The 19,898-nt window shown below is 39.8% G+C and overlaps 2 protein-coding genes and 1 non-coding gene across 3 annotated transcripts; 2 read left to right on the top strand and 1 right to left on the bottom strand.

Moving 5' to 3' along the window:
• Window positions 1-1,257: 1,257 nt before the first annotated feature.
• Window positions 1,258-8,886, bottom strand: LOC145443618 (acyloxyacyl hydrolase-like). Its single transcript, XM_080321555.1, has 11 exons — window positions 8,645-8,886; window positions 7,806-8,002; window positions 7,569-7,747; window positions 6,035-6,215; window positions 5,827-5,970; window positions 4,254-4,323; window positions 3,273-3,504; window positions 2,926-3,087; window positions 2,729-2,861; window positions 2,353-2,449; window positions 1,258-1,547 (listed from the first exon to the last, which is right to left on the bottom strand). The coding sequence occupies exons 1-11, from the start codon at window positions 8,742-8,744 to the stop codon at window positions 1,345-1,347; spliced, it is 1,698 nt and encodes a 565-aa protein (XP_080177681.1). The 5' UTR covers window positions 8,745-8,886; the 3' UTR covers window positions 1,258-1,344.
• Window positions 6,633-6,704, top strand: Trnap-cgg (transfer RNA proline (anticodon CGG)). Its single transcript has one exon. It is a non-coding gene; the product is annotated as a tRNA-Pro (tRNA).
• A 272-nt stretch (window positions 8,887-9,158) lies between the features above and the next one.
• Window positions 9,159-19,442, top strand: LOC145443617 (2-hydroxyacyl-CoA lyase 1-like). Its single transcript, XM_080321554.1, has 12 exons — window positions 9,159-9,406; window positions 10,435-10,585; window positions 11,177-11,325; window positions 12,311-12,483; window positions 13,618-13,866; window positions 13,924-13,992; window positions 14,557-14,677; window positions 15,304-15,417; window positions 15,795-15,949; window positions 16,018-16,126; window positions 17,340-17,509; window positions 19,111-19,442. The coding sequence occupies exons 1-12, from the start codon at window positions 9,353-9,355 to the stop codon at window positions 19,334-19,336; spliced, it is 1,740 nt and encodes a 579-aa protein (XP_080177680.1). The 5' UTR covers window positions 9,159-9,352; the 3' UTR covers window positions 19,337-19,442.
• Window positions 19,443-19,898: the final 456 nt, after the last annotated feature.

Below are 19,898 nucleotides of genomic sequence, written 5' to 3'. Positions count from 1 at the left end.
CTGACCATAAAACCTTCCTTGTGGCGGTCCTCTTTGTCCCAGTACTCGCCCGGACACAGAGCTCGAAGGCGTTCGACAAGGCGCATGAGCTCCTGCTGCTCCATGATCAGAACGTCAAGACCATGAAGCTTCGTGACGGTGGTGCTCAGCTCTGTGAGACCGTGACCATGCGATCGAGAGAGATCAGCTGGATTCACCACTGCAGCGAAGGTGCACACTCCGGACTGTTCTCGTCCATAACCTAAAGGAGTTTGGTACGGTTTCCAATCAACCAAGAGGCCACCCTCTTCATTGACAATAAACGAGCGACAACAAACTTGGGGCGCGCACTTTCCATCTACTGGATCAAGTTGTGTTGCCGTCTGAAGCATCAGCGGATCAGTCCCGTCATCGTGTGGACGAAGTCATCGTGACAGAGGTGGCGGTGTATGATTTCGCCGTTCCCTTTGCCTCACTCAAGCTGCCTTCCCGTCTTCTCTATGTGTCGCACTGTGAAACTAGGAGTACAAAGGTGGAGGGGAGGAAGGGCAAGGTCAGCAGAAACGTGAAGTGGATTTAGTGGAAGTAGTTTTAGCGTTTCGGTGACCCCTCCCTCACATACATGCTGTTTATGTGTGTTTCCATGAGTTTTCTGGTCGTTTACATCGCTCTGACTTGTTTATTTTACTGAAAAACTTGAGAAAACATCATCCAAAAAAATCTTATTTTTGGAGAATCTCCAAAAATAAAACCCATTATCCAAAAATAAACGGGCCTGCGTATTACGCTTCGAGTCGAATCGAGTAATCGAGTATCCCTCATTATGACATCATAACAGAATTTACTATGTCAAAGTTCAAATATGTACCCTTTATGCCACCACAAAGAACATAATGCCTGTTATCCATCACATTAAAGTTAGGCCTACTTATCGGTATGTTTTCGACAATACTGATTTCATTGCACTTCTTGACAATGTTGTGGGATGATCATGACTTCTGAAATGAGTTATTTCCAGGAACATTCGTAGTTTTGTCCTATGTCTCGTATGCTGCGACACGGCCAATCAAGGTTTCAAGATTTCCTCAGTGGAAAATAGTATCAAAACTATAATTCTCGTTAGTAAATTAACTTTCAGTTACGAGGAGCGTATAATTTCAGTACTAGAAAAAATCTCATATTGATACCTGGAATATGCTATATATTCTGCAATGCAGCCTATATGGTGCTCCGTGTAAACCCACTCAACTCTGACATTTCTATATTTCACAAGAACAATTTATATACTCTCCACACGATTTATTCAAGGAAATCAACATAATTTACATTCGAGAGAAAGCATAGCGGCGACCAATTCGCCAATCGTTAATGTCCCCCTTGGTCGCCGAAGACCTCTTTAATTTTGTTGTTGTTGGGGTTGACCGGTCCGAGTACGTTGGGATACATTTTTAGCTGGTCCCACATATACTCGGCGCTCAACGCTTGCGCAATCTGCCCGGGATGGAAACCGTCGACAGGTTCGATGACTTCCCAAGCTTCTCCGCCTTGAGCTTGCCACATTTTGATGACTATATGAAACAGGAGATACATTATCATTTGAGATACCGCGGATAAATCAGGAAGATATCCATAAAATACATACGCTATCTCGACAATCATTACTAAAGGCCGATAAATAATATTCATCGCCTCCATAAACATGACCATGGAGAGGGAACGACATTTTTTAATAATGACGTGACGCCACGAACAACCACAAAAATAGCCATTCGTTTTCACTGCGTCACCACTCACAACATCGGAGTGACACTGGTGCCTTTCATACGCCTAACTATCCGTCACTAAACCCATCTGTATTATTTAGATTCAAGGTTTCCAATTACATGATGATGAATTTGAATTTGAAATATGCAATTCGTTATTACATTGTGGCGTCACATTTATTGCGACGTGGACGCGGATGTCACACTGGAAATTGACTCAAAGCTTGCATAAATGACGGCAAACTAACCGGTTGCACAAAATACCAACCAATGGCACCTACAGTTTAGCAGATGCATGAAATCAAGGTCATAGCCGCCGCTGCCCTAACCCCCGAGGGGCAAGCTGGGAAGGGAGCCCAAATTCGTTTCTATCAATATAAAATAGAGTACATTGCATGCCATTCGCGTTGCTGACAATATTATGAGAACAACATTCGAGGACTGTCATGTTAGAGGGCTCTGCATGTCCTCGCCCTATAGTCACTACTATCGAACGCAAGTCTAATAATTTTCAGCCTCGGAAATGCCTTGGTATCTGGCAAATTGAATAATATCGGAGTGTCTTAATTCCGATGGAAAAAATCGAGTACGCCGATATCGCAACACGTACTTGCGTGAATGTCGAAGTCTACGTAGTGGAGATTGAAGTTAGCGAATTTCGCGGTTTTCGCAATACTTTGTGCAACAACGCTTAAATTTGCTGCTCTCTGCAATAAAATCGTTATTAGGCAAAAACATTTGATAACAACTCGTTTAAGCGACTCGAGCCCGTAAGAGTAAGTGGTATGTTTACGATGTCTTGATGTGCATGAAAACTTTCTAGTGCATTTGAACCATGTTTAATGGGAGCATAGCAATTTAGGTCAAGTACATTGAAAGTGGTTGTATTTTTGGAGCCATACATAATACATATATCCATTGCTAATTCACAAAAGTGTATATCTACAGAAGCGGCGTAATAACGATAGTTATAACGATGGACTCACTTCAGATGTAAAATTTCTTAGAGTAGCATTATTACTCATCCAACCGCTACATGGAGAAACTTCTAGGCAGTTCAGAAATTCGTATAGATCCGGGTATTTCACATCTCGATTCAATTGCCCGATAGGATGATACCTGTGCAAAACAAACCAAAACGCGGTTCATTAATGTTCATTGACCCGTGTCAGTTCAGACTGACCTCTTGGAAAGAAGATCCCACAACACCCGGCCGTCTGCGAGTCCGGAGATGAGTACTGAGCTTCCGTTGGGCAGAACAGTATCCAGGTATTTTAGCGTTACCATGGTGTTATTTCCGAATTCGGGCGGTGTGGTCATGTGAGCGATGGTATCATCAACGTGACTGAAGAGATAGGCATATATTCGGCAAATCCTGACCAGGATACATTGCAGGGCGGCTACACATCATGTAAATTGTAAAACAATCCAGCCCATACTCCAAAATCATTTACTGTGCAGCGCAGATTTAAGACAAAAGCCTTCATGGTCTCTACGGTCCTGTCTATGCTACGATGCATGCTTGCTTACCCATTGCACACATCATTCCCAATAAGAGACAAAAATACAATCTGAGGTTTGTCGAACGGTCTTCGTCTGGCAAGAGTTTTCACGATGTCATTCATGGTGGACGATCGCGCCCCGTTTACCCCGATGTTTTGGTAGTCTCGATGGTTGCATAAGTTGTGTTCGCGAAGCCTGATGTACAAGGAATCGATCGGTCCGTGAATCGAATGTGGCCATTTGTTTTCTTTGCTGATTGCTACAATGCGAAGAATCGTCAATTTGCACTCTCATATGACGTAATGCCTTTCGTCAAACGATATCACTGTCTCGGCATATAGGAAAACAGTGGTGTTTTCTACCGGAATATCGCTCCAGACCACATTTAAACAACTCACAGTTAGATACTACTGGTCACGAGTGCAATAAATCGCAATAAAAAGCTGCCGATGTTCAAGACGGGCCTACGATATAGGTATCGTTCCAAATGTACAGTGAATGCCATTACCAACGGCAACAACAATATTATTATAATGCAGCCTATACCGCATGTGATCACTAACAATTTCGAAGCAGAAAGAAAGAAAGAAAAATCAATATATAAATATGCTATTGGATTTTGCTCGGAATCTAAAGGTTGAATTCAATTAATCTCGTATCCGAAACCAAAACCGACAAATTAAACTTGAAATTCTGAAAGTACTGAGGAAATTCTATATCTTTTAATTACACATATCACTTTACAAAACGGTTACGTAACTTCGAGACTTACCAATGTGGCCTGTGTTCATATTTTATCGCAAAGCATATATAATTAGGTTTCTATGGCAATTGTGACAAACATATTTGCGCCGTCTTATAAAAGTTAACTCACTGAGTATGTCTCAATCATCAATTTTTCACCAGTACATTCGAGGTTCTAGGCTCGATTATAATAATAAAGACCTGACAAACATCACAAATGGGTATTGGGTATATTGGACCTATAATAAACATAAGGACTTTTACCAGTTGTACTTGATAACATGGGCCAGTCTCCTTCATTCGTGAGCAGTGTCAATATATCTTCAAAAGTATTCTAAACGAGAAATTCATTCATTCACTTCCATCGCGGTCAATTTTTTCTTCCATACATGGTGAAAATCGTTATTGTCGATATTGTATTGTCCCACATAGCTGCAACTTACAAAGTTCACAGATTATGACGGCATCAAATTTTGGCGATGTTTTCCGATTTGCGTATTTAATCTTACTTAGCGCTACTGACTAAAGGGTGTCACGAAATTTAATTTCAACACTGCCTGATGCCTGTGGTGGTTTAAGTGCTGCTATTGAAGAAGAAGTAGAAGTAACGTTGTATGTTTCTGCTCAATTATAAGTAGAAGTAGTTATTTTCAAACCCTGTCACAACTACTTCAAGTTGAAGTAGCAAATAAGAGGCGTGGAAATTACTCAAGTAAGCAGTCTCTGAAAGTAGAGTTGGTCGAGGGATAGCATAATTTTTGCAGTTAATCGGAGGTCGATACTTTTGGAAATGCAAGATGCATATTCGAGACTAACTAAAGTGACTAATGGAACTACAAAGATAGGTGCACTCGTTTCGGATATATGTTCAGCTACCGTGCTACAATGGCTATTTAGCCCCGACGTTATGACATTTGCACTTCTTGATTGAGTGATACCAACTTGTCCAAACTACTTTCTTGTTCTAAAAAACGAAAAGTATACAAAAAAACAATTAAACCTAATAAATGGGGATAGGAAATGGTCGTTTTATATCTTTGTTCTTGATGACTTTGCGGCTGAAAACTGATGCCTAGGGAAAGTTTTTGTTGCAGTCAAATCCATGGAAAGTTGCATTTATTTTTCACAAAAGTTGCACTAGAAAGTTACATTTGAGGACAAGTTCCTTGAAATTATTAGGGTATTAGATACTCGAATCGATCCATATCCAAGGCACTGTTGCAAAACTCGGTGTTGGCGACTTCAACAAAATCAATAGCCTGAAAAAATTGACCCAGTGAAAATATTATTTTCGGCAGTCTAGCCTCATGAATGTACGTCAAATCAGAAAGGACCTCAAATGTAAACGACAGAGAAATAATCAAGATAGCTATTTACATATAGTGTCAAATATTTCCAGTGAAAAGTTAATTGCATGAGAAATCGAGAAAAATTACAAAAGATTGCATGAAAACTCATAAAAAAAAGTTACAAAAAGTTGCATGAAAAAACGGAGAAAAGTTGCAAAAGTTTGCAATATAAGATTCCTCCAAACAGCTTAAAACACCATCGGGGCCTACGATATAAATATCGTATAAATATCGTAGGCCCCGACACCATACTACATAACTTCCGAGTATTTATAGGAAGCTGCCGGAAGCTGTAAAAAAAAGTTGCAAAAACTTGCCTTGATAACTATGTGAAAGTCTTAAAACCACTCGAGAAATCATTGCAAGTGGGCAAATCTGCTTATGTAATCCGAAAAAAGTACTTCTTGAAGAACTCCACCGCTTGACAGGCGGTAGTGTGATTAGGACGGCGAAAACCAGCAAAGTCATTGTTAGGTGTACGTACGTACCTCATCCAATACTTCTGCCATCAGGTAATTTTCAGGGATTCTAAAGTGGGCCGCGGCCGAGTCGCCCAGAATGACAATTCCTCGCTGCTGAGTCTTGTTGCAATACAAATCTTCATACGGTACGCCCGAGGTAGGATCAACACCCTGTAAGATGTAGATTGTTAAGTGGGGTTTCGTGGCGTGAAGTTCATACGCGACGTTTGCTTACGTGTATCCCGTTGCAATTTGAATCAGCTATTTTATCGCTGTCGATGGCCACCCTTCCGGGGTAGTAGATCGGGTTTTTGTCTTCGCAGTCTCGCCCTTTCCAAAATGCTCCACGCAGCACGTTCACGTCTCCACTGAAACCATCGTCGTCGCTATCTTGTATCGGCTTGTGATCGGAAACCCTGCGCATTAAATACAAAGACATCGGTTAAGCAGAGTTTCAGATTTTCAGATGAAAGTCGATGTGGACAATTGCTGAAGAGAAGTGGTCAGCAACAAACTTATTTTACTTGTTACCAGAGCACAAGTAGTTTTGCCTACTTGCACTACTTACTCATGGAGAGTATATCTACTTTTTCAGGGTACTCAGTTTCGAATACTTGCTATTTTGCTGACTTGGAGCGCACTATTTCATAAATCTACCTGAGTATCAACGATCACTACATTGACCCCCAATGCGCACCTTAGTCAGAAGTTTTATGGGCCTAAAGATGCGAGAGGACCCGAGTTTAAATCCATGACGTGACCGTGTAAATATTGTATTTTGTTTTTAACGAAACTCATGAATTCGAGGTATTTATAATGCCACCATGTCCGCCGGCTCGTTGGTCTAGGGGTATGATTCTCGCTTCGGGTGCGAGAGGTCCCGGGTTCAAATCCCGGACGAGCCCGTCTGTATTATTTCCCGCGAACCTTCATATTTTGAAACTATACTCTCGGATTCAGGTGGTGCTGCAAAATTGGTAAAATATACTCATCTCCAATACCCGACGGCTCGTTGGCCGAGGGCAGTCATAATTTTCTTGGACTGTATTATCGGACCCCAGGGGTTCCGTGAGTCAGCCTCAGGGGTTCGGGGTTCAACGATGGCCAAAAACATACGCATTAGTTGCAGTTGGTAACACATTGCTAGCTGGAAGCAACACGGTCGGTCGACCGTCGAAGAATGATTTGTGAATATATTATGTTATTAGACGAGTTTCAGTTATAGCCTACTTCACAGTTTTGCCGAGAAAGCCATTTACTTTTTTCACTGTGGATTTTGTAAAGTAGTAAGTAGTTTATGGGTAAATCTGAATCACTTTTGTGATGAAATTGTCGTATCACCAAAGCATCATGCGAAATTATTAATATATATTACTATGCACCATGGGCAACTTGGCATATTTTCGAAAATTACACCTAATTGTATTTCCGTTTTAGTCATTTAGTGTCATTCACGAAAATACACCGTGTAATTTTGGAATAAGCCAACCCCGAATAACTGCTAAAATTATGCGACGCCTCGACCAAATCTACTTATTGAAACTACTGAGGTAGGACTACTCTTCAGATTTTCATTTGGTACGTCTACTTAAAGTAGTATGAATAGAAATATGGGCTACTTATACTTCTGCTACATAACGAACGCTGATTACCCCTGTAGAGAAGTCCCACACTGCTGAAGGATCAATGGTTCTAAATTTTAGTGCGGTCTATATTAGGACGTGAACAAAATCATCACGTTTGGTACGCAAATAGAAATTGAGAGCCACCTGTTGATTCCATCACAGAGATCCTTCACTCCTGGTAAATCGCAGACGTTAAATTTCTTGGTTGGATGCAGCCGGTATGCGGCGGGCCTGTTCGCCAGATATTCTCGTTCATTGAACGAGGACGGCAACGGATAAAGATGACAAAAGTCCTTGTTAGGATCTTGGGTACAGATCCCAATCTGCGAAAATGGATTGCATGTTTTGTAAAAAGGAGTGTTGGTTACATGAGATTCTTACATCGTGACAAATTAAGTCAGCGGTTTCATGTTTCTCCACCAAATCAATCAGTGCTTGTCCATATTCATTTAACACTGCTCGGCATGCTACGTTGAGTGGTGACGGGAGATAAGAGCATAATTTATCAGCAGCTGTGACGATATCAGTTGCATGGACTTGTGCGAGTTGTTCTGTGAGACTTACGAGAAGGACACACGCTGAAATAGAAGTGACAGTTATGCTAACAATATACCAGTGACACGTACAACAACACCATATATACGCTGGTGAGAAATATGCAGGTGATATAGAATACTACGTAGATTGTTTACATCCCGGTGAAACATGTTGATTTGCGTTGTATCAATATCCATAATCATGCCGCATCAAAATTCGCGTTCTCCAATCTACAGCTATGAATATATCGGAAGCATGCTATATCAGTATATATATTACATGCCAACGTGAATAAATCGACGCTTGACCAATATTCTTGCTTCCAGTGCTTAGAGTAGAAGCACACTACACTGAATTTCTATGTATATCGCAACTGATGTCTGACTCGTGTCTTCGCTCATTATCACCATGGATTTTCAGGGTTTTTCAGCAATTTTGTAATGTATATCAACCAAGAATCTATTTTATACCTGAGAATTATTGCGATTTCACCTTGATTTCAAGACGGATTACTTGCTTGAGGATTCAAAGTCGTATCATAGCGATATTTTCGAACAAAATATTTAAAGGATTTAAAAGTATTGAAGCGAATCGGTAAAATCATAGCCTTTATAAGGGCTTATAAAGGCTATGGTAAAATGTATTCTTGAAGACCAATCTATGCCTACGACAGTCAGCATTACCTGCACAGTCTGTCCCTCCATTGGCCGAAGAAGAAGATGGATGGATCGTCGACAATGAAATAATTAGTCCTAGCAATGAAAATAGTGATCTTTTCAGCATGGTGTTGCTATTCGTTCACCAGATGATCCTGACAACACACATCCGTATGGAACGACTATGTAGTATAACTAATATCCCGTATCATATTGACACAAGTTAAATTCATCTGTTATCTATTTTACAATAATTTAAAACAGGGAGCTATTCTGGGAGCAGTGTTTTGTTATCAAGTCGTAAAAACCTCCATTGCAATAGCTACAGCGATGTCACAGCTTTGCGGATATCACCGAAGCGTGAATGCGGCAATGCATAATTTGCTCATCATAGTCATTTAGTATTGGAAATATCACTATAGTTTCTTCTATAACTGCCGGGATTTCTGGGATTAAAATTTATAATTTATTGCTCAGAACAATGATCAATTGCACACATGATTTTGATTGACTTTTGTAGGCCTATGTACGGCTTACGTAGTTTATTTTTTATTGCACGCATGACTACACACGATCTGTTTGTATTAAAACTTGTTAAATATTAATTCATGGCAGCGTCAGAATGAATATCGGTAGTCAACTTGGCCAGACAGTTAAAGCTGATATCGCGGAGGAATTGGACGACATCTAGAATTTGAATATTTAATCTGGACATCGATATAATCTACTAATAGAATGGGCGAGGACGTTACGGGATCCCAGGTCCTTGTGGAAAGTCTGAAGTCACAGGTATGGAGACCGGAATATCTAAATTCCAGTAACATGTCACCGAATTTTAGCTATGGTATAGTATATTTTCGTCTTGAAATAGGTTTTTTTTTGCAGAAATGAGCTCCAAACATTCACATAAGGCCAGACATTCCCCTAATAATGTACCTCTATCGACTACTCAAGACCTATCATCTGGAATGAATTGCCACAGCATATCTGTGAATTGCCTTATAACAGATTCAAAAAAGACCTACTTGATCACCTCTTGTCGTTATATTAACACTGTTGTCCTACCTTCCCCATACATAGCTTCATTAATCATTTGCTACCATCGTATAATTTCTTCTTTATTTTCCTTTTTTACCTAGCATTTTTTACAGCGAGACTGTAAAGAGCCAAGTATACCTGTTTGATACTGGTGTGATCAGACAAGTTGACCCTCATGGTCGTATCGATAATTCCTATCTGATACCGAATACTGTGCATGCATATTTTCTGTACCACCATACCATCGTTGCTGTCTGTTTTCATGTATTTTGGTTGGATGAGAATAAAGACTCTCTCTCTCTCTCTTTCTATTGCATATACTGCATCAGTACCTCTGTTCTTTCTACTGCTCATCATTGTGCAACTCCATCGCGATTAGTATCAAAAACTCACCCCCCCCCCTCAAAATTTAAATCAGGATAATGTGAATTTCTATTAGATCAATATAGGATCTTAAGTATTTTATTTTTTCTTCTTATACTCATTCTATTTGTCTATTTACTAATATATTATAATTTCATTTAGCCTATGTGTATTTTCCTTTGCTCTTACGAGTAGCCTATAGATCTTCATAAACTTACGAAATAGTGCTCATTGTAGACTTGTGTTGGTAGGCTAGTATTTGAATTTACGTTTTATATACTTATTAGTGGGTCTCGACTTTAGTATATATTCACCGATAGCCATGTTATTTTTCATTGTTTCTCTTTTTTATGATCGATTTACTATGATAACTAAATTAATTTGGTTTAAGATTGATAATTGTCATTGCCTTCCAGGGCGTTGAATTCATGTTTGGAATCGTTGGCATTCCAGTGATTGAGATTGCAGTGGCAGCTCAAAGTGTTGGAATAAAATACATTGGCATGAGAAATGAACAAGCCGCGTCTTATGCAGCAGGGGCTATAGGCTATCTGACAGGACGACCAGGTAAGCCTGCAAAACATTGTGGTACCTCGCGGAGCGCGACATAATGCGGGGATTGTGGGTCTTATATTCAGAGGCAATCAAGTAGTCATTAATTTTTGTCCTTGATATTTTTGCGGCATATACACCGACTCATGATATCTATACATATGATTTGATCTTGCACTCATTGTATGCAATATACAATATGCATATGCCGCTGAACAAGGAAGGTGCAGATGTAGCCTTGTATGGCTTTGTAAGTCTTGCACAATGCTCATATCATGCGCCGATAGTTCTAAAAAGTAGATTGGGATGACGCGTTGTAGAACAGATATACAACCAACAGGTTCAATTTTGACACAATTTTCCACATGTCAATACTATTAAATAAAAAGAGAGCACTTCTAAAACTGTTGAATTAATATCAACCCTGCTTCATTATATGCCGTACTCTGAAAACATACTTTGTTACATACCGCCCTTGAATTTTTTTCTGGAATATATATGATTAGCAATCACGATTCATAGATTTTTCCAAGTTCTTGCTAAGATTATTCAATTTCACGTAAATAAATGTATATTGTGATCAGTTACTGTAAACCACTTTTACAGGAGTGTGTTTGGTTGTGTCTGGTCCCGGACTAATTCACGCACTCGCCGGTCTCGCCAATGCGCAAGAGAACTGTTGGCCTATGATTGTCATCGGTGGGTCCAGTGATCAAGATCAAGAACAAATGGGGGCGTTTCAAGAATTTCCACAGGTGTGTTTTCGGGTGACGCCATCTGCAAGGATGCAATTGTACCGTGTTTATATGTAGGCCTTGATGTCGAAAATTCATCGTTTGAAAATATGGAATAAGTCGGACGTGGATTTGCATGCTGCGGCAGATTGTATCGAACTAAGAAGGCAACGTTTATCATACCAATAGCTCATGTTGAAAATAGCAAGCATCAATATAAATCACAATGTTGTGGCATTGAAAATAGTGAGTGTCAATACAGCAAGTGTCATGATAGCAAAGTATTTAAAATTATCCAAGCTATCTACTAACGGTAACACAACCATCATTTTATTACCATTTTTCTCGATGCAAGACCCCACAAAATCGCAATAAAATGATGCAGATAAAAGTCCATTTAAAGATGAAGCAAGCACACTGAATGATAAGTACCAGAACTGAATGATAAGTACCAGAAGATAACATAGAAGAGGCAAGCAATGAAAATTACTAGATATCACCTGCATAAACTTATTTTGCTGTTCATTTACAAGATTGGCTAACGTAAGTATAATTTTGTAATACATGGAATTACCATTTGATTTCGTTATGACTGTGGAGTATTGGCAATGGTGAGGTGGTATAGTAGTATACGCATCAATCACTCGGCACTATGCATCCCTCCAGGGTAACCGTTTATTGTTGATGGCCAAAGCCTTACATATAAAAGCACCAAGTGTAAGTGGTACACCAAATATCGCTACACTATAACATAATGCAGAAACAACAAATAATCAATCATTTAATAACTATATAACGGTCTCAATGCAACTAATTTAAGCCTGACAAATTACTACACTACACATATCTTGTTAAAAACACGAGGCCGAAGGAAATAAACACCATAGTATTGAGTGCAGAAAATCAGTTAAGTATGACACCCATTGTTACGTTGGAGCGACAATGACATCAGGGTATTATGTCGTATCACGTCGTATTGGTATGATAGAACATTTCATTACTCAAGGTGGAAGCATGCAGGATGTACACAAAGTTTTCGGCAAGACCGCAAAGTATCGCAGTGATTCCGCAAATTGTGGAGAAGGCAGTTCGAAGCACGATATACGGGAGACCTGGTACGGCATACATTGATATTCCAGGAAATTTTGTGAACGCTCCTGTGAAACGGAATTCCTACAGGTATTTACCTGATTTTTCACTGTTATAATAGCCTTCTTCATTTTCAAGAATTCTGGGTAGGCTACTGCATCTCAAATGGTTTTTGTTCCATGCACAGTTGCGAATAACAGTATTAATTCTACTCTACCTGATTGGGGACGTGCACTTTCCAAAAATTTTGATATGATAGATTTTTTATATAGAACTGATCTATCCAATGATGCTGTCATACACTTTTGACCAGTCTATTATTCCTCAAGCTAATGCAGTGAAAAAAATATTTTGCAACTACTAGTTTCACTGCGTGATGTATATCTCGTAACCCGCCTGTCAAAAATGTTGCACACCCAAGCTTTATAGCATATCGTAATAATGTTTGTATCCACTGAAGAGTTCTAGTGGAAATGAAGCATTAGTTCTGCACCTTTCTGCCCCCACCTCTCGTACTAATATGGACATTAGGGCTGTTCAAAATTAACTTTTTTTCCTGAATCTTGCGTGTTACGTGATTAAATCGTTAGGTTGCCTTAAAAAACGACGCACACCAAATTTGAATTCATTCCAACCAATATTCGCGGATTTCGTAGAGTTTGGAAATTTCGAATTTGCCTATGAATGCAAAAAAAAAATTTTTCAAATTTTTCTTCCAACCCCATGAAATTGTTGCGCTGTCTTCAAAGATGATGCAAAACAAATTTGACTCAATTCCAAGCCGTAGAAGCGGAGTTATTTGAGTTTTTCGATGACAATACTGGGATTATCCCCCAATCAAGGATAATCCAATAATTATCATCGAAAAAGTCAAATAACTCCGCTTCTACGGCTTGGAATTGAGTCAAATTTGTTTTGCATCATCTTTGAAGACAGCGCAACAATTTTATGGGGTTGGAAGAAAAATTTGAAAAAAAAATTTTTCTGCATTCATAGGCAAATTCGAAATTTTCAAACTCTACGAAATCCGCGAATATTGGTTGGAATGAATTCAAATTTGGTGTACGTCGTTTTTTAAGGCAACCTAACGATTTAATCACGTAACCCGCAAGATTCATGAAAAAAAGTTATTTTTGAACAGCCCTAATGGACATGGACAAGCGACTCTGTCACAGTTTTTCACTTGAATAATAAACTCATAAATTCCGCCCGCGTCTTTTTCAGGGAATCCATTCGTTGCCCACCGCCGCCTGCTACACTGGCTGACCCTGCAACAGTTGCCAAGGCTTGCCAGCTGCTCCTGAAAGCAAAACGGCCGCTCGTTGTGATAGGAAAGGGTGCCGCTTATTCCAGAGCAGAGCGGGTTATCACTGAATTCGTAGAGACGCATGCATTGCCATTTCTTCCAACACCCATGGGCAAAGGTGTCATCAGGGATGACCATCCGCTCTGTGTATCGGCTGCGAGATCAAAGTAAAATGTATATATTGTATTTGTTTGTGGATTGCAATACATTGCTTCTTTCATTAGGGCTTTACAAAACACTGATTGTGTGTTACTGCTAGGAGCAAGACTGAATTGGCAATTGCATTTCGGAAGGTTTGAACTTTTTCTATATAGAATTTGGTTCATGTTGTTGTCTTTCCAGTAAGTAGTGCAAGTTGGCAAAATCTACTTGAATAGAAAGACATAGTACTGTAGTAATACTTCAATACTGATCACCTCAAATAAACATGATGTGTTTGTTCTATTGAACTGCGGTACTCTGTATTTATTCTGGTGACAAGTATCATTGTTCAAGTATTAGGAATATCAATCCGTGGTAGGCTACCCAACGAAATGTTTGAATATGGCTAAAGTATATATATATATTATTTCCCAAATTATGTGAAACTGTTACAATCTGAGATTGCTTCTTTCTAATGGATTAATAATGAAACTGGTCTCTGTAGCATTGCAAGTACCTGCCAATGCTTTGGACATGGTGACACACCGACATTAGGCAGTTGGCGTGAAAGATTGGCCGCATTGTGAAATTCAATTGGTGTTTATTATAAATATTAGAATGCTAATTAACTGGCATTATTCAAGCCGGTCTTCATCTGAATTATAAATACATACCTTGCTCTCCACTACTTCTGTACTGGTACATCTTATATCCAGACCTCCACGCTTCAATGCAAATGTTAAAGTTATTCAAGTCGAAATACAACCGGAAGAGTTTGGAAATAATGTCCCTGCCGCTGCTGCTTTGCACGGGAACATATCGGATGTTGTGAGACAGGTTCGGCATATTTCGGAGTTTTTTTTACTGGAATTGTCATTATTTCGCACTGTGTCCGTTATCAACGATAAAGTGTAGCGGAAGAGTGCCCGACAGGGTTGTAGTGACTCGAGTCATTTTTTCAAATGCGTAAAACGACTCGAACCAAGTCATGACTCGATAATAGGAAGGCCAAGATAGACATTTCATTGTAACCTCGAAGAATAGTAAGTACTAGATTATTGGTATTTCGTCTATCATACTTGGAAAATAGGGCCAGAAACTGTTAAGGCTGAGGAAAATTACTATATTATGAATGCGGGCCATTCTCTATCACTCGAGCAGAGTTGAAAAAGTGGATTGAACCGGATTGAACTAACAGCTGAACAGTGAACAAAATGACTTGGACTCGGTGGTGAATTGAAAATGACTCAAGTCAAAACTATAAAAGTGAGATTGACTTGTGACTCGGAACCTTGTGACTTGGTTACAACCCTGGTGTCCGACTTGCCGATCAGTAGGCCGTGGGTTCATTCCCCGGCCAGGTCAGACCAAAGACTGCTTATAAAATTGGTAGCCACAGCTTCCCCTTTCATCCAAGCACCTCAATGATACAGACAAAAAGAAACATTTTTCTTCTTCTACAGATGCAAAGACACTATTTCTCAACACACAGAAGTGTGATGTGGAAACACCCTTCCGACTCGGACTGGTGGGGGTTATTGAAGGAAAAAATATCACAGAACGACAGAGCAGTGAAGGTAAATAAAGAAAACCGGTAAATAAGACTGACATGTTTGTCGAAATATTAAGTCAGGGTTCATGATACCTCATATTTTATGTTGTTAAATCTTTGTCGATTAATATGTGTCCTTTTGCGGAGTTACCCATTCTCTTCATAAAATGCTATGAAATGGATGACAATAAATCTTGTTATAGTCGCTAGGCGGCGGCAGATGTTCAGTGCTTGAGCTCATATTGCACCAAAATATCAGTAATGCGACACTAGCATAACTGAAATATTTCAAATGTTGACCGCCATAAGGCTCCTGTAAATAGCAGGATCGAGTTATGTTGCAACTAATGCTATAAATACGTTGCAAGCAGTTGTTTTACTGTCATTTTCATTACTCTTCAGGCGATGTGCGCAGATCAGACAGTGCCAATGAGCTATTACACAGTCTACGGAATACTAAACAAGTACCTGTCAAACGACTGTATCATAATCGGCGAAGGGGCTAACACCATGGACATCGGCCGCACTTTAATGAAAAATTCCCATCCAAGACATAGGTGGTAGATTTTCGATATCATACATGAGTACTGAGTAGTATGCCGATGGACATTTGCAAAATTTTCAGATTGGATGCAGGTACCTTTGGCACGATGGGCGTTGGAGTGGGTTTTGCCATTGCCGCTGCTCTGTACGCACAAAGCATCGCTAAGGATGGACAAAAGCCAAAACAAGTGGTATGTGATTATTATCAGAGGTGGTCATCACTCTAGTCACGATTTTTTGATGACTCAAGTCATTTTTTCAAATGCATAAAATGACTCGACTCGAGAGTCAGTTTCTGTGTTGACTCAACTTGTACTCGAGTCATTGTGCATGACTCGAGACTAGGACAGCCAAGACAAGACATTTCATCGTAATTTCAAAGAATAGTACAGTCACCACATTGTTGGTATTTCGTCTATCAGGCCTGATACTTTGAAAGTAAGACCAGTAACTGTTAAGACTCAGGAAAATTACTATATTATGAATGCAAGCCATTCTATATCACTCGAGCAGAGTTGAAAAAAGTGGGTTGAACCGGATTGGTCTGAAAACTGAACAGTGACCATAATGACTTTGACTCGGACTCGAGTCGAAACGCTATGACTCGAACTTGACCCTCTACTAGCTGACTTGGACTTGGTGGTGATTTGAAAATGACTCGAATCGAGTCAAAACTATAAAAGTGACTTTGACTTGGTTACAACCCTGGTGGTCGGTAATGAAGTACTTCTACTTTTTCGAAGCTATCGGGTAGATTTTGCGTTCTTGCTCAAGGGATTGTGTTTGCAGACCACTTCCGCTTAAAAGTTTGTTAGGACAAACTCTGGATTTGTTAGACTTGTGATTTTGTGAAGTAAAATTATTTTGGGGTGTGTGACTGAAATTTTCACACCAACCCGGCAAAATATCTCCCGTACCCTGGCAACTGAATTTATCTTTAAAAAGTGCACCTATCTGTACTGTCATTACTGATTTTTCGTTAGTCGCGTAGACGTACCCTGCGATTTCACAAGTATTCACATTTGATTAACTGCTAGAAGCGTGCGACGTATCGACCAAACTACTCTTTGTAACTACTTCCTTGAGTAGTTTCCAGATCTTCATTTTACCATTCTATTTAAAGTTATTTTGATGTCTTGGAAATTGTTACGTATGCTGGCGTGGAGACTTACAACCTTACATCGACCTGCACTAAAGTACTAATGACTAGTTTGAACACCTCTGGTGATGATTGACGAAAAAACAATGCGACATCACCACTCTATTATGATGTAGGGAAAATTCATGACTTGTCAATGCACAGACCTCGTATTCAGGAAGGGTAAAAGCCAAGCCGCCACTTGTGCCTTCATCGAGCAACATGTTAATCGACATGTGACTTATGTGTGTTTGTTTCCGCATTAGGTCTGCGTGCAAGGAGACAGCGCCTTTGGCTTCTCTGGAATGGAGCTTGAGACTGTGATAAGATACCGTTTACCGATTGTATTTGTAGTCGTGAATAACTGCGGAATATACAGCGGTGGACCGAAAGAATTTTGGGACAGTTTGGAAACTTCCGATGACGTCGCTACCAAGTAAGATTCGGTGCTATGGATCGTGGGTGGTTGCAGATGTTGCTCAGGCCACACAAAACTCACTTCAAACGAAAGTATGGAGTTAATTGTCAAAAACAGTTCTTTGATACTCAGAAATGTTTGGTATAGAATAGGGTTACCATTTTTTTTTGTGAAGCAAATTCCGGACACTCTTTTGCGCCCACTAGTGGATTTAAAAATGAGGTATAAAGCATTGTCTGTCAATATCACGTCACACTAGCGAAGCATTGCCCATTGACTGTATACACGAATGGAGTGGAACATGGGTCATGAATTGGGCCATATGTAATGTGAGCTCTGGTGATTGCTACTTGCTAGAATCTGCAATATATTTCTTCATGGGCCTGATGAAATGGTCTGGTGGGCCCGTGTCTGTCCTGTCGGGATTGTGTTTGACAGCCCTGCTATACTGTTGAGTCGGTTCGGCTATCTGGTTGTGTGTTTTAACCAGGTCCAAAACAACATTTTTTCAGCCCCCTTCCGCCCAAAAAAAGCGCTGATCTTGGGCCCACCTTAGGGTAATCGATGTAACTTCTTGGCCACTTACTATATGCACCTGGTTGGTAAATGTTATGAATGAATTCTGTCAATAGTATTGATTCTTCCATTTATTAGGCTACTATAAAATGCACCAGCAGGTTCCACATCTGGTGATTTCCAACCTTTTATGGTCGCGACCTCATTTCCAACTTGAAAATGTTCCGTGGTCCAGCTCAAAACTTGATAAGCTTATTACTAAAAAAATTCAGCTTGCGCAAACCTACTCACGGCCTATTTTGGAAGCTGATTACGTCCAACATCTTCAAAATCCCCAGATAAAGGCAAACGACACCAAGATGTAAAACCACAGTCTGTGACTGAAGCATCCAATCAGCCTTAACCCACTCTAGGAATATACCGTTATCTTATAATTTCGATTACAATTAGACTTATTTCAGTAAATGATGGTTATTTATATTTACTTTTGATTGCAATTTTTGCAAAGGTGGTGCCTGGTGCCCATACTAATATCAACATACGTGGCATTACCTCCCGCGCGGCGCGAAGAAAAATTTTGAATAGCATAAATCTGCTTGAAAATAATATTGTTTATGTTGATTTACGAAAAACGTTAGAGCCTACTTCCAGCCTTCAAAATTCCGGACATTTAGGCATATATATATGAGTTTCTTTCCGGACGCAGTTTTTTCAGTGAAATTCCGGACGTATGGCAACCCTAGTATAGAATCAGCAGATATCCCTGGAATTAGTCTGATAACAACGGTGTATACCAAATCCGAAGGCGGTGCGCTAATCGAGGTTGGGGTGTTGGAGTAACACATTTCAATTTGTGATGAAAACTTATCACAACACTACTTTATACAGAATACAAATTGTATAAAGTATTATTGCCTAAAAACTGATTAAGCAGAAGTGGAAGTAGTATAAAAACATAACCACTCAAGTAATTTGGCAAATCTACTTTTTTGGGAAAAGTAGTACTTTGTAACATACCACCTCTGCTGAAATGGAGGTAACGGTTGTAGCAATGAGTCGTAGTTGTACGACTCGGCAGCCTTGATGTTGATTTACTTTTTCAGCGCTCTTCCTATGTTCCTCTCTCCAAATTCACGCTACGAACAAGTGATGACTGCATTTGGAGGAAACGGATACTTTGCCGTGAAGCCCGACGAATTGGACAAGGCTTTGAAAAATTCGTTCGACAACTCAAGTCGTGGATACGCAAGCCTCGTGAATGTCATGATCGACCTGACGTCCGAACGTAAACAACAGGACTTCATGTGGCTTACTAGAAGTAAATTGTAGAAGGGCAATGACTCTGTTGATGTAGCCACACTTTAATCATGTGCAATGCTTTTTAATACCGTGAATTATTTTATCAATAATGCTAATATACTTTGAATTTGACGCATATCAGTGTCTTTTGATACGGATTTCGACACTTGGAAAAAGAATGTTTAGTTATGGCAGGGATAACCCTGGTTATGGAGAGACATTTTCACATCTGAAAGAGGCATGTCCTTACTCCATACACCACCAGTGTTTCTGAACTGGGTTGCCACGAGAGAATTAGGTAAAGGCGAAAATGATGACCTCTTCTTCACCAAGGGAATGTAGGGCTGAAGTGACCTTCCTTTCCTTTTAGTCATCAGCTTTCAAAAGTTTGCACTCGGTTACTCAACGTAGCCTACTAGGTTGGCGCTAATTTCATTTTCGGTGGGTGCTGCACGGTCAAAAAGGTTGAGAACCTCAGTGTTGTCTCTGACATCATCGTAAATGTCAATGATTTAGCTAATGTAGTGTCAAATCTCAACCAACCGCTCATGCAGTTGGTAAGTTATATGGTGGGATAAATTATTATACAAAA

Source organism: Botryllus schlosseri, chromosome 7, assembly GCF_051294905.1.
Source record: "Botryllus schlosseri isolate E-star chromosome 7, Bs_hap1, whole genome shotgun sequence".
Taxonomy (NCBI): domain Eukaryota; kingdom Metazoa; phylum Chordata; class Ascidiacea; order Stolidobranchia; family Styelidae; genus Botryllus; species Botryllus schlosseri.
Note: the sequence above shows the minus strand (reverse complement) of the source record. Positions and strands in the feature narration are given on the sequence as shown.

Bases quoted from the DNA above. Each gene is read 5' to 3' on its own strand.
- LOC145443617 (XM_080321554.1), top strand. From the start codon at position 9,353: ATGGGCGAGGACGTTACGGGATCCCAGGTCCTTGTGGAAAGTCTGAAG. The intron at 10,586-11,176 runs GTAAGCCTGCAA...CCACTTTTACAG, and splicing joins CTATCTGACAGGACGACCAG to GAGTGTGTTTGGTTGTGTCT. The intron at 11,326-12,310 runs GTGTGTTTTCGG...TCATTACTCAAG, and splicing joins CGTTTCAAGAATTTCCACAG to GTGGAAGCATGCAGGATGTA.
- LOC145443618 (XM_080321555.1), bottom strand. From the start codon at position 8,744: ATGCTGAAAAGATCACTATTTTCATTGCTAGGACTAATTATTTCATTG. The intron at 8,003-8,644 runs GTAATGCTGACT...CTTCTATTTCAG, and splicing joins TGGAGGGACAGACTGTGCAG to CGTGTGTCCTTCTCGTAAGT. The intron at 7,748-7,805 runs GTAAGAATCTCA...CCATTTTCGCAG, and splicing joins CTGACTTAATTTGTCACGAT to ATTGGGATCTGTACCCAAGA.